Here is a 14,702-nt window from a genome sequence, read left to right on the forward strand (position 1 = left end):
CTGATGAAAGCACCTTTTTATAATTGTACTATTAATTATTGTCCCTGGTTTAACTTAGGGTTCACTGTTTTTGTTGTGCAGTTCGAAGGATTTTTTTTTATTCCAGATCATATATACAACCTCACATTTACCCTTTTATACCACATTCATATAAATAATTCAGTGCTGTTAATTACATTCACAATGTTGTGCTACCATCACCACCATCCACCAGTGGAAGTTTGGACAGGTGTTCTGGCTCATGTCTGCCAACTAGCTGCTATCCATCAGTGAACAGCAAATTAGCAGAATGTGTCTATATTGTTGACACTTTGGTTTGCAATTTCACCACCAGACATTTGAAGGAGGGCAGCTGTGATCAGAGATGGGGCCCTCAGCTCACAAAAGGTATCTACTGGGCATCATAAATCCTGTGTGGGCTTCCTCTTTGACTTCCCAGGATAGTAGTCTGTGGACTAGGAGTTGAAAGGGATTTAAAAGAAATCATTTCACCCAATACCTTCACTTACCAGGAAAGGGAAGGCTGGCATAAGTAATCCAATTAATTAGTAAACAGAGTGGGGCCCAGACCCAAGCTTCCTAGACCCCACATTCCAAATCCTGCCTGCAGATAAGAATCAATCAGGGAACTTTTGAAATTATAAATTTCCCAAGTAATGCCCCACCTTGCAGAATTGGAACCTCGTGGGTGGGGTGAAGGATCAAGATTTTTAACACATTCTACAAGTAATTCTGAGGATATGCATGTTTGAGAAGCATTCCACCCTGCCTTCCAGGTCAATTACTTACGATATAGCAAAGTCCTTCTTGGGCTTAGCTCCCCTAATGGCTGCATTAAAAGGAAAATAACCAGTAACAGAATAGTCAGGATGTGCTTTGCATACTATGCCAAAACACTACTCCTACTACTGATGATGATAATAATAATAATAAATAAATGGTAATCATTGTACGCAATGCATTAACCTTCCCCTATTGTCAAGTATAGATGAGTATCTGAACAAGACTCAGGGATTTTCTCTCTAGAAATGCATCATTCTGAGTCAGTACATGACTAGGATTTTAGATTTGCTCTGCAACCCACCCCCTTAAAGATCAGAACAGCTGTCAGCTAGAGCCTGGTGAGAGCTGCTGGGCTTAGAGGATATGGCCCTATGAACAAATAACAATTAACTATTATATTAAATACAAAGTAAGTTCCAGGCATTTTGCTTTCCATGCATTATTTCATTGAATCCTCACAAAACCCCCTGTGAGACAGATCTTATTTTCCCATTACATGGATAAACAAACTGAGGCTTGGAGAGATTCAAACATTACTGACAGTGGTACAGAGTTAGCAGTAGGGCTGGAATTCACACCCAGGCAATCTGAATCCAGACCCATGCCCTCTACCATTACACATAGGCACCTCATCTGTTGCCAGGTAACTTCTAAGGACTACTAATATCCTAATGGGAAAAGAAGATGTTTTATATTCAGTAGTACAAATGAAAATATATGCCATATTGATCTCTTCTCCATTGCATTCCTAGAATTGCTTTGTATCCTTTATAGAATGAGGTAGTATGAAAATAGTTTAAAAAGTAAATACTTTTAGAGCACGACCACTCGTCCAAGTACATATTTTATAAAGTCATGTGCATGACTGTCATTTTATCCTATGTATATTAATCTTATCTCCCCAACCAAACTAAACACTCCTTGTCCTTGAAGACAATCATGGCATGCTTATCCTACATCTCCCAGCAATGAGCAACACACTGCTTACACAACTGATGCTCAATTATTATCTGTTCAGTTGAATGTTCTGCGACCCATTCAGGAGCTTTCACCAGATTTATTATTACTGAAAGCAAAGAGATAGAAGTCCCCAGTTTTAGTGGGATGATTTCGCAGCCTGTATCATCCCAGCTTTGGGGACCCTGTACATGAAGAGCCTAGCGAATGGGATAGAAAGCTTTTAATTAACAGCCTAGAAAAAAAATGCCATTCCAATCTGCAGTTTTGTTTCCATTAATTCGCTCAGATTCAGCAGGAATTCCTCTAAGGAATAGGGGTGAGCAGCTGTAGAGGGAGGGAAGTACATAAATAAACCATGAGTGTCATTAAAATTTGTAAACTAATAACTTCTGGGAAGTCTTAGCAATTATTATCAGGGTTTTCTTGGCAAACAAGAAATTAATAAGTCCAAAAGGTCTCCATTTTCTATAAAAACTCAGCATGCCACAGAAAGGTCAAGCAGGGGAGGAAATAGATGGTCCAGATGATAGCTTGGGAACCAATTGAAAAGTCACAGGATTCTCAAGTGGCAGGAGGGTGAGATGACTCAAGACAATGAAGGGGCCAAGGCAAGGTGGGGCTGGCTCTAGGATGAGTTGGGGGCTGTTGGAAAGTCCATTTCGGTTCTCCAAGCCCTTATGTACTGCACCCTAATTGCTAAGCACTGTAGATCCAGAAGCGGGCAAGGCATCTGGCCCCTGCCTAGAAAGGCTCACAGGCTAGAGAAACAAGGAAATCCCTGATAGAGGGTGAGGATGTGAAGCTAGCTATCAGGGGCACCCGACCCAGGGAGGAGAGTCAAGAAGGCTCCAGAAGCACGTGCCTGGAAAGCAACACACTCCACTAACAGCCTAACCAGAAAACCCTCGGGCTGAAGCCCCTTGCCCTGTGGACCCCAAGCCCCGGCACACAGGAGCAAAGGCTGTGCAGCCTACTTGGTTTTCCAATGGCAGAATGTCTCCCATCCCTCTGAGCTGGGAGCAGATGAAATAAAGCAAGAAAAGGACTAAAGAGAGGAAGGGAGGTAAGAGCAGTTGAGGGGGGGACATCAGTTGTAAAGGATTCCTGGTTTGCGTAGACAGTTACAAATTCTTTTGACTCTGTGAAGACTCCCTAATTCAAGTTGCCAGAAGACTCCCATGGAGACCTCACCCCTGCATTTCCTCTGCCTTGTTATATTTTAATTTGAAGCTGGCCAATCAGGGATATTTGCCTGGAGACTAGGACTTGCAATGGACAGATGGAAGCTACAGAATTGCTTGCTAGCTCATCTCCGTCCAGGGAAAGTGTTCCTCAAACTTTTGTGTATGTGTGTGTTAATGTGTATTGTAACGTGTGCCTTATTTTTTGTGTGTTTATTTATTTGCCAGAGGGTTAATGTCCAAGTCTTACAGAAGTAGGTCCAAGAAGTGATTTGTGAGCTAGAAACATAAATCCCAGCTGTGATTTAGGTTCAAAACTAAAGACTCAACAACTTTGAGCAATGGATTGAGTGGCCTTATCAAGGTTTCCACCTCAGACGCTAGTGACCACTTTCCTTCCTAATCTGTGGACTACAGTTGCCACCAAAAGAGGTAGAGAAACACATTCACCCATGTGTGCAAAGGGGCATGAAGAGGGCAACAAAGATGTGCCGCAGGCAGCTTTCCAGAAATGAGGGAGGCCTGAAGCTGCCCTTGAGTCCACACACCTGCACATCACGCACCAATGGCCTGTTTGGGGTGGGAATGGAGGAAAGAGAAGAAGAGGGCTCTCTCTGCCCAGCTGCGGGGTCTTCCTTTAGGAAACATATGACACTGTGGACGGAGACCCAGATTGGCACCAGGGAGGACTCCTACTCCCAGTGCAGTGACCCGGCAGCCCATTTCCGCCTCCCTCTAAGCCCACATCTTCATCCCTGAAATAGAAAGGTACTCTGGCTGAAGGAGAAATGATCACTCTCATTCTTTCTAGCCCAAGGTTTCCATCACCCTAGGGATGAGCCCTATGATGATTTCAGAATTACCCAGAATCAAGGACTGGAGGCCTGAAAGTTCTGGTGACATGTTTTCTATTTCTGTCTACATGTCCCATCTTCCATGTTAGGTTACCAGAGTTTTGGTATGGAATGTCACACATATTCCAAGCGCCATTACATTACAAAATAACTCCCTTACAGACAAGGTGACAATAAAAAGTATGAAGTAAAAGTAAAATGTTTCCTTTTTGTCCTTTGATAACATAGATATGTATTTCTATGGGGAAAAAATTACCCCAAAAATGAACGAACAACATTTGAAAGGAAGGGACTGGACCTCCACTCTCCATTACAGTAGCCATTAGCCACATGTAGCCACTAAGCAGTTGAAAGGTGGCTAGTGTACACTGAGATTTGTCGTAGGTGTGAAATACACACTGGATTCCGAAGACTTACTACAAAAAAAGGAATACAAAATATCTCTAAGAACTTTTATATTGCTTACATATTGAAATGATGGCTTTATAAAATCGGGTTAGAGAAAATGCATTAAAATCAATTTCACCTCTTTCATTTTACATTATTGACTGCTAGATAATTAAAATAATTTTAATAAGGTACAAGAGAGTGTCCACCTAAATTTCATAAGGATTGTTTTAGCCTCGAAGTTAAAAGCCCGTCCAACATTCCATAGCAATTTTCCCACTCTGAATTTCTTCCCTCTCCAGCACTTTCTATGCTATCACACTCTCCAGCTCATAAAAACATCTCTTACTCTTGAGGAGTTGGTGAATCCACTTGGAGTGGAATGAGCATGACTTATGAGCCAGGGAGGCCCACATCCCCCCATTTATCAGGTGATACAAGTTTTTAACCTCTCCAACACTTGATGTTTTCATCTGCAGAATGGGGCTAGTGATACCCAACTTTCAAATTTGTTGCAAAGGATGGAATGAGCCCACATGGTAAAGGAGCTAGCACATAGAGTAGATCATTTACATCTCACTTCAACCCAATGAGGTAGGTGCTATTTTAATCCTCCTGTACAGACGAGACAAAGGAGGCAAAGAGGTGCAGTAACATGTTCCAGGTCACTCCATACTAAGTGGTGGAATATAGACCTGAGCCCAGACAGTCAGCCCCAGACCTTACTCATAACTTTAATTGACTGCCCTTTGTCTGATTCTCAGCCTCCTTAACTCTCCTCCTTTGTTAGGGTTTCTATAAAATCTAATGGGGATTTTACTATGAATACCAATATATTGATGGGGCAGCTAAGAGCACTGACCTACAACAGGCTGAAAACTGCCTGAAAGTAAAGGCCTGGATCCTTTATAAGAGTCAGTCCCCAGTTCCACTAATTCTCTAAGCTTCAAGTCCTATATGTGAAGTGTTCTTTCACGAAGGGCTGCCAAGAGATGGTTGTGCTAAAATGACAGACATCCTGGTGTTGGTGAAGGAGAACCGAGTACCGCCAGCCTAACAGCACCAAGGAGTTTCAGAGAGAATGTAACAAGGGCACAAGATACTGCTACACTGTGTAATGCTTTTACACCATCTTTTGTCTATTTAGAAGTGGCTAGCCTTTGAATTATTAATCCAGTGAGGCAAATAATTCTATCACACTCTATCCTGGTAGGAGGTGTCATCTTGTCATGACAGCTGCTGCTCCAGGCTTCTCTGTTGTACAGAAAATTGAAGAGAATCGCCAAATTCAATTTCAACTTGGTTAAACATGTTGGACCGAATCGTGAAGCTGAAAGGGTGCATATTTAATTTAGTTTCTTTTCTCTGCACACTGCATTAGTAAGGAAAATGGTATTGCTCTAGGCCCTAGCTGTAAAATACATCATCATTATCAGTTCGGAAAAGAGGATGGGAGATACAGATCTTCAGGGGATAAATGGGGCAGACGGTAAAAGTCAGAGGTCTCCCTGTGTGAAGACGCCAGCTAGTGGGAAATCCCTGGAAAGTTTAGAAGCAGTCCCTTTCCTCAATCACTCTCTCTCCAGGGGTTCTTAAGCTGGGTTTTATCAGGTTCATGAATCCTCTGAAACCTAATGTAAAAATGCATTCATATATGGTATTTATCCAGAGAGAAAGCCCATAATATCCACCAGTTTTTTCAAATCCCCAAAGGACAGACTAAGCAGAATCTGTTATCTGTAAACTACACTCTGAGTAACCCCCCTTGCTTTGGCCCACTCTGTGACCCTTTTGAATCCCCACATCCTCCCTCCAGACTTGGTCCAGTTCACAGCTGTTCTCTTTGCTATTCTCTCCTGTAGCTTAGCCTTCCTGGCCTTTGCCCTATGCTAGGGACATGTCTCCACTTTCCATTTGCCAAACTGCATCCCACCCATCATCCAATGCCCAGCTCAGAGACTCTTGTCCTTGACTTGGTAGAAACTGCTATTCCAATTCCACCTAATCAGCACAAGGGACAACAATTTAAATCAACCTTTCTCTCTTCCTAACCCATCCTCATGCCACCCTGAAGCCCTCTGCTAATTCCTAACAACACAGAACCATCTCCTTGGTGTTAGATCCCTGAAGTAATAGGTCCTTGTAAAAGAAAAAAGTCAACAATGGAGTAAAAACTCTGTACAAACACGAAGGATTGTAATAACCGTTCATAATTAACATTAAGTGAGCACTTCCTACATGGGAGTTACACTCCTAAATGTTTTTACATTTGTCATTTCATTTAATCCTTTCAACTATCCCCTCATTCATTTATTCATTGAGCAGATATTTATAAGGCGCATGCTGTGTGCTAGACACATTTCTAGGTGTTGAGGATATAGCATTAATTAAAAAGAAAAATTTCCCTCTCTGGAACCTTAGATGGTAGTGCATGTCGGGAGACAATAAGTAAGGCAATACCTACATATTTAGCATACCAGATGGTGATAAGTGCTAATGAAGAAAATGCAGTGGTTGATGGGATGATGTGGAGTGCTGGGGAAAGGCCTCACTGATCAGGGGGCATGTGGCAGACACGGGAAGTAAGTGAGGGAGACACCCCAGTATTTGGGAGAAGAGAGCTCCAGGAAGAGGCAAGAGCCACTTGGAAAGGCTCTGGTTAGGTGTGTCGTTGGTGCAGTTGGAGCAAAGGAAGGTTCTGTACAATCCCATTTTACCTTCAGGGAAACTGAGCCCTAGAAGGTTAAGGAAGGTACTTGAAATTACAGAGCCTGTTGGGTGGGCAAATGGGGACTTAAATACTGGTAGTTGAACACCAGAATGGACCAGGGGCACCTTGGCTGCATTTTGCCTCTGGGTACATGTCAGGAGACTTGTTGGCTCTCAAGATCACACACTTCCTAACTTAAGGGTCTCTAGCACTCAGTGACTGTCCTGGTTTCCCTGGATTTCCCTGGCCCACTCCTCCAACTACCCAACCTTTGCTGAAACATGGGGTGCCAGGGATGGCTGCTCCCCAGTATAAGGACAGGATTCTCTGACTTGTTTCACTATTTGTACTGAGCAGACAGCACTGAAGGCAGGATTATAGCACCATCACAGTATCACTGTGCTTCTGCTTGTGCTTGTGCTTGAGGGGAGGGTTTCGCTGAGTGGAAAGAGCCATGCTTTCATCTATTAGAGGCACTCTAGTTACTTATACCTCTGCCAATTTCACTGAGCAGCAAAATTAGGCTTTAGACATCCTGTGCAAATGGAGGTAGGCCTCAGTCGATATGAGCAATTAACCCCTAAATATTTAATAGATGCTGTGATTGCTCCCCCTTCTCATGAGAGAGGCTCTGGCTGGTCTTGCACAAACAAATAGATCAGTAGAAGCAACGGGGCACACGATACGTCCCGGCCCCTCGGCTCTAAGACGCCGGGAAGCACTTAGGCGATGCAGCCAGGTAAATACTTTTGGTGACCTCATCCCCGGGGTCTCCCCATGACAAAGCAAAGGGGACAGAAATGCACAGTCCTCCAAGTCCCACAGACGTAAGCAGAGAGGATAAAACACTGCCTCGCAGGGGCTGATGAAAGTTGCTATTGCACGGTGTGAATGCATGTGTGAGTGTGTATGAGTATACACACCAAGAGGCCCTTATAAGGGGGTGTGTGGTTAAACCCTAACCAGAGAAACTCCTAGTTTCATGGCTTCATTAACGCCATCTCTGACTTGACCTGCCAACATCTCCTTTGTTCCATGTGTCCCAAGATTCCCATCGGGACGGACGTATCCATTGGACATGGGAAGGACAGTGCCTGGGGCCCAGAACATTTTAGGGGCCCACAGAAAAATGTTTTAATTTCTTTAAAGATCAAAAGAAAAAAAAATAAGCTTTTAGGCTGAAGGAAAAAAAGTATACATATATATATATATGATATTAAAATATTTCTCTTTATACCAATGCAGTCATAAATATATTTTTTTAATATTTTTATAGGGGAAGGGGCCCAGGAAGCTCAAATTTCCTATAGCCCATGAAATTCATCAGGCAGCCCTGCTTCCTACGTGGAGCTGCTCTCACAGGCAATGGCTTCTAGAAGCACAGCATCTTACAGGGGCAATGGCCTTGCAGATGCAAAGAGCTGAAAACAGTCCTTGGGCCAAGAGTCCCTCCTGCCTCATGCTCTCTTAACGACATTCTTTCCTCATTTGGTACAGGCTCATCTGAGCTCTCTAACCAGACTATGAGTTTGTCAAGTGAAATGAGACACTTCACAAATGCAGAAGCAATGACAGTGCCAAGGAGGGTGTCACTGGCCCCAGTAGACACGCAGACTAAGGGAAATCACAGGTGGTGGTCATCAGTTCCACCTGGGACATCACAGAAGGCTTTCAGGAGGAGAAAGAGTCTACCTGTTCCTTTCAAAACATGCTTCCCAACAGTTTAACTTGCATTTCTCATATGAACTGAGTCACAGTAGCTTGTTAAGAATCTCTAATCCACTTACCTCCAAAGTGAACTCTCAGTCACGCTCCCCAGGTTGAAGTCATACAGCTTTGTCAGGATAAGTATGACCTGTGAGGAGGGTGGGTATGAGGGTGGGTAGGGAAAAACAGAAGGGAAAAAAAAGGAAGCTTACTTTAGTTTGTGTAACAATACTCTCTGCACCGCAAATCACCCAGAGGAGGGCTTAGCATTTATCCGTTGAGTTGAGGGATATTATAAGATCAAGCAAGAGAAAAAAAAATCATTAATTTAATGCATAGTTGTAACTGGTAGCATTTATTTTAATCCCAATGATACTCTGCATTTGAAATAAAGCAAGCCAACAAGAATTAATTAGGCACTGACAGTTATTTTCTCCACATCTGTCCTCCCTCAAGGTCAGGCAGAGGCTGGCTACCTGGAGATCAGAGGCTGGACTTGCTCTTGATCTAGAGATGACTCTATTATACAGGGTTGGACATTTAAAAAATGAGAAGGAAGAGGCCTGTTCTTTCTGTCTTCAAGTGGGGTTCAAATATTTTTTGTTCTTCCATCAGTAGGGCCTTAGCAGTCACAAACAATGAATGGCAGGCAGGCCCACCCCCAACATCAGCTGAGACCATCTGTCTCCATCATTGGCATCTGCCCCCACCATGGAGAAAGCAGGTCACTGGACTCCATTGGACTCCAGGACCACTTTCCTACCTCCAGTTGAAGTTAAGAAACCCAGAAGCTGTGCATGTCAGAGACCTGGAGCTGCCTGCAATTTGGTTATTGGGTTTCTGAAATGGTTTGAGGCTGGCCAGTCTGTTCCCACAGCCCTTTACATGGATATCAGATAAATACTCTGTCTGTCCCTCATGTGCCTGGACAATGTTTTAGGTACAACTCTACATCTACAAGGATGCTAAGCGCATGCACCTGAATCGATTTTAATCAAAACACAGGTGCCTAATATACATCGCCTGCCTGCATGCATGATAATTCAGTTACACATAATTGTGTTTATCTAAATTTAATGCACAACTCATTTCACTTTTCTCAGCTCCTTCCCATTCCACAATTTAACTTCCTCCAGTTCATTTGCACAGCAGCCATTAAAGTCTTTCTGAGATAATGAATTTCTGCTACCAAGATGGGGTTTTTCCAGTCTAGGTATCCATTTAAGATTAAAGAAAAATAATCAGGCATTATATTGAACATTTTTATGGCACTTAACTGACGACAAAACACTCACTTTGAGATTTATTCACATCTAGCACCCCATGGGGTTGGTCAATGCCATTTTCATTTCTTCTATGTAAACTAAGAAAATAATTAGAGGCAAAGAATATGACCCATTATAGGTCAAAGAGAGTCCATGCCAAAGTTGACTCATGATATTCAACTTCTCTGCCTTCACTAGAGTTTTCATAGATCTCCTCGCAGATTTGATCCTGTGATGGGGAGGAATAGGTTAGCAAGAAACATCAAAGCCAAGAAAAAAATCAATGGCATGGCATCATAATTTAAAAAGACTCTACCAAGCTGTCTGTCCAATTACTCAAGTACCATAGCAAGGAGTGTGTAATGGATGTTAAGAATTATTCTCAAGCATAAAGGCAATGGTCCTTGCCTTTCCCATCCATGGCTAGTTTCCTCATTTGTGAAATGAGGACTAATTAAGACAAGGGGCTTATCCACACCCTCCCCTATCAAATGCTTCACAATGTGCAAGATAAATTTTGTTTGTTGAGTTAACTAACACATACACATGCACATATACCACAGAGCTCTTCTCCCCTCCATTTTGCCTTCCATCTCCAAGGTCATTCTTCATTATTAATACATAAAAGCATAGATGGCTATGTGCAGGCCACCCCAAATTCTGGGAAAACAAACTCAAAACTATATTCTACTAAGAATGGATCAGAATATCTATCTTGGACTCTGTAGGAGCAAGTCAGAACTTTGTTTCCCCCTAAAATCAAGCCTGCAAGGGTATCAAACCTTCTCCCAAAAGCACAAAGTCCACATAGAGTGAAGAAAAAGACATTGGGGGCAAGAGTTCCACTATGAGGACCCAGGGCTGTTCTAATTCCATCAGTCTCCTTACCCCAAGTTTGGCCTGCTCTCCTTTCCCTCCCTCTCTTGATCTTTCCCCCTTTCCCTTCCTTCCTTTTTTTCTTCCTCCCTCCCTTCTTTCCTTCTTCTTTTTGCTCTTCTATTCCTTCCTCCATCTACTGAATGACTATGATATTCTGGCCACTGGGCTACTGAGTGAGGATACTGAGATACCAGACCCAGATGCTGCTCTCCAGACACTCATAGTCCACTAGAAAAAATCCCATTAAACAAAGGAGCAGGTTATTTCCCACACAGGGTGGTAAGTGCTGCAGAGGAAGTTGCAGAAACAAGTATTGGAATACTGAGGTACCCAATCCAGGGAATGAGTGAGGGAAGACAGAGAAGTCTTCTCAAAGTGAACCCCTAACTGATTCCAAAGAAGAGTAAAGCAAATTATGTAAAGGGGAAAGAGGGAGTGCCTCTATATAAAGGAAGTACCATGAGCAAAGACTCACCTATTATGGAGAGAAACCATCCTGAAGACAATTATTAGACCCCCCACTGGTTTCTCCTTCCTCTGTGTGGTCCCATAAGAATGCAACTCCCAGATGTCCAACGACAGGAAACAATTGACTGAGGACCCCAGCTGCCTTGCTCTGAAATCCACTGCCCTCTGGCCAAGTCAGACCTGTCTCAAGCTGCTGCCAGTCAATGACTGAGTGTGATGGGGATACTAAGGCAGGCCCATTCCCAGGGGACACAGACTCCTCTGATGGGTGACTTTGGCTTTGGGATTTCCTGGAAGCCTGCTGTCCTTTCCACAGGACTTCATTGCAGTCTGACATACTTCCACCCAAAGGTCTTCCTTTCCTCTCCTTCCCTTGGGACCAGATCTGCATCTTGACCTGATGGTTCTCCCTTCCCTTTTTCTCTCACAGGCATTTCTCTAGTAGATTCCTTGCACATCAAATCTTATCTTGGTATCTTCTTCTTGAAGGATGCCTACTAACACACTTTTCCACACCTCCATGAAGATTATTACTGCTTTCATGGTAGATGGTTTGAATTTCACTTCTTAATTCACCTCCTTGATCAGATACTTTTACTGGCTCCTTCTACCTAAGGATGAAATCTTGATTCCTTGGTCTGGTATTTAGGCCACCCCATAGTCAGGCCACCTTTTCCCACAGTTCTCAAAAACCTGTCCTCTGCTTTAAGCAATCCAAGCTCTTAAGGAACTCTGAATAAGCCAAACCCATCTTCATATCAACTTTCTTACTTGCTTGCTGTATTGTCGAATCACGGTCTGTGCCCAGTCCTTCCTGCTGTTCAAAGAAACAGCCCAAAGTCCACTTCATCCAGGCAGCCTCCCATAACTATTCTATTAGTCAAAGTTCTCTCTCCTCTAAAACACTGTTTTGCTTGAAACTGAGCCACATAATTGACCACTTAATTATATTATCGCAGGTATTTCTGGATGTTACAAATAAATCCCAAACTACTTAAGGCAGGGACTACTTCTATCTCCCTCACAAATAGGATTAGCACGTTGAAGGTTCTTTAAAAATACCTAATTTTTGAGTCAACAAAAGGTACTGGTGTTCTGTTGGTAAATCATAGACCTCAGAAGGGGACAGCATTAATCTAGTTTATTGCCCTCAATTTTTTGTGTTTTTTTCCCTCCCCCTCCCCCCTGCACTGCTGTTTTTTGCTGTCTGTGTCCATTCGCTGTGTGATCTTCTGCATCTATATCTCTTTTTGTCTTCTCTTCTCGTCTTTTTTCTCCTCTAGGATTCACTAGGATTCAATCCTGTGGATCTCCAATGTGGAGAGAGGTTCCCTGTCAATTGTGCCACCTCAGTTCCTGGTTTCTGTTGCACTTAACCTTGACTCTCCCCTTCGTCTCTCTTTTGGTGCATCATCGTCTTGCTGTGTGACTCACTTGCGTAGGCACTGGCTCACTGTGCAGGCACTCAGCTTGCCATGCAGGCACTGGCTCACCACACGGGCACGCTTTTTACCAAGAGCCCCCAGGGACCAAACCCGGGTCCTCACATATGATTGGCAGAAGCCCAATCACTTGAGCCACATCTGTTTCCCTTGCTCTCATTTTTCAGTTTAAGGAATTGAGGCCCAGAGAAGGGAAGTGACCCAGGTTCAACGCCCAGTTCTGTGACTTTGACCAAGTGCCACAGGGCAGTGTTCCTCCCATGGAAGAGTAAAGCTGGAGCCTCAGAGTCACTGGGGAGCTTGTTAAATGCAGATCCCCTGGCCCACCTCCAGCACAATTTGACTTGGTAGGTCCTTGGTGGATTCCAAGACTCTTCCTGTGATGATCAGAAAACTACCCCTGTAGAAAGAGGTCCTCGGGCCATAGTACCTCCCCCACCTTTGTGCTGCTACAGTGCCGCCACCCCTTCCACCTGGCTGAGATCCCAGTCTAGAAAAGCATCCTTTCCCTGACATTGTGTTTAGCCATAAAAAAAAGCGAACAGTGGGAGATGCATGAGGATGGCACCACAGCAAAGTCCACCAGCATTCCCGAGGAAAGGTCAAAAGCTGAGAATTAAGGAGATAGAAGTCCCCTTTCTCCTGGAGCCCAGCATAGAGGGACAATAACAGAGCTATGAAGAGATAATAATGTAACCTTTAGGCTTAAGACATTCTGTGTCAGGCAAACAGAACCAAGAGAAAGAGAAAGCCTTCTCACCCCCAGCCTTTCACCAGATGGGGTCTTCCAAGGGAGGAGGGAATTACCAGGGAATAAAACTGAAAACAGAATGAGATAAACCCACCTAATAAGCCAGCACTCAGATCAGAAAGAGAGGCAGTGCCTGAGGAAATACCAATAGATAGATGTGGTACACAGGGAGAGCCAGGAGCTGGCCCAGGATCCAGGGCAAAGCCTGCTATCTCAGTTTGCCAGGCTACTGTGACAATCACCACACATGGCTTGGGTTAAAGAACACAGTATGCAGTCTCATGGTTTTAAGCCTGCTTCCTCTTCAGGTCGGTTGCATTCCAGTACAGGTTTGCCACAACCTTTTGGGTTCCCTGGGCCAACCCCTACTTCCCATCCCACATGAGGTCCTCTCCTTTCCTTTCTGGATTCCAGTGACTTCTGGCTTCTGGCTCCTCCCTGTGGCTTTCTCTTTCTACGTCTGAATATCTTCTGCTTATAAAGGACTCCCGTAATCTGGATGAAGGCCACCCTCATTCAGTGGGGCCACACCCTAACTAAAAACAGCACCCTCAGGCGGTCCTATCTGCAATGGGTTCACACCCTCAGGAATGTAAATTCAGAACATGTTTAACTCAGCGTACACAGTTCAACCTACCACACCTGTCCTGACTTCCCCCTCCAGCTTCACACCAACAAATGTCCCCATAGGAGAGTGGGCAGCCTAATTCAAGGAAGGAAAAGCATTTATTGAGTTCCTACTATGTGCTAAATATATTATATTGGATGCTTCTCAATCCCTACAACAAATCTCTGAGACAAAGCAGTATTATTTAACATCCCCATTTTACATAAAAAGAAACTGAGGCCTCATTGTTAAGCAAATTGCTTAACACATTGCTAGCAAGAGGCAGAGCTAGCATGACCACCCAGGTTTATCTGACTCAAATGCAGTGTTTCTCCTACTTTAATGTGATGCTCCTTGACTCAGCAAATATTTAGACAGTGTGGGCCTGCTGTGCACGAGAAAATGAGCAGGAATGCAGAGAGGAAAAAACACATTCTTGCCCTCAAGGGGTATATCATTCACTCATGAACTCCACAAATATTTACTGAGCACATATTATAAGAATTACAAAAGCACCTGCTAAATTCCAGGAATCAGGGACAGAAAAAGCTCAAGGGCCAGAGGTAAAAACCTTTGTATTCTTTGTTCTTGGAAGAAAGAAACAGGAAACAAGAGATGTAAAATGAGAAAAGAATTTGACACATGGTTGGGAAGATCCAAATTTTTTCAAATGAGCTTTATCAATTATCTTTTTTGACCTAAGCAAGG

At 43.6% G+C, this 14,702-nt stretch overlaps 1 protein-coding gene across 1 annotated transcript in view; it reads right to left on the bottom strand.

Annotated features, from left to right (window-relative positions):
• SORCS3 (sortilin related VPS10 domain containing receptor 3) overlaps positions 1–14,702 on the bottom strand; it is a 630,681-nt gene that overhangs the window by 437,810 nt on the left and 178,169 nt on the right. Inside the window, exon 2 of the mRNA XM_058298484.2 lies at positions 8,663–8,730. Within this exon, the coding sequence (XP_058154467.1) occupies positions 8,663–8,730 (68 nt within the window). The remainder of the gene's footprint in view (positions 1–8,662; positions 8,731–14,702) is intronic.

Source organism: Dasypus novemcinctus, chromosome 6 (assembly GCF_030445035.2).
Source record: "Dasypus novemcinctus isolate mDasNov1 chromosome 6, mDasNov1.1.hap2, whole genome shotgun sequence".
Classification (NCBI taxonomy): Eukaryota; Metazoa; Chordata; class Mammalia; order Cingulata; family Dasypodidae; genus Dasypus; species Dasypus novemcinctus.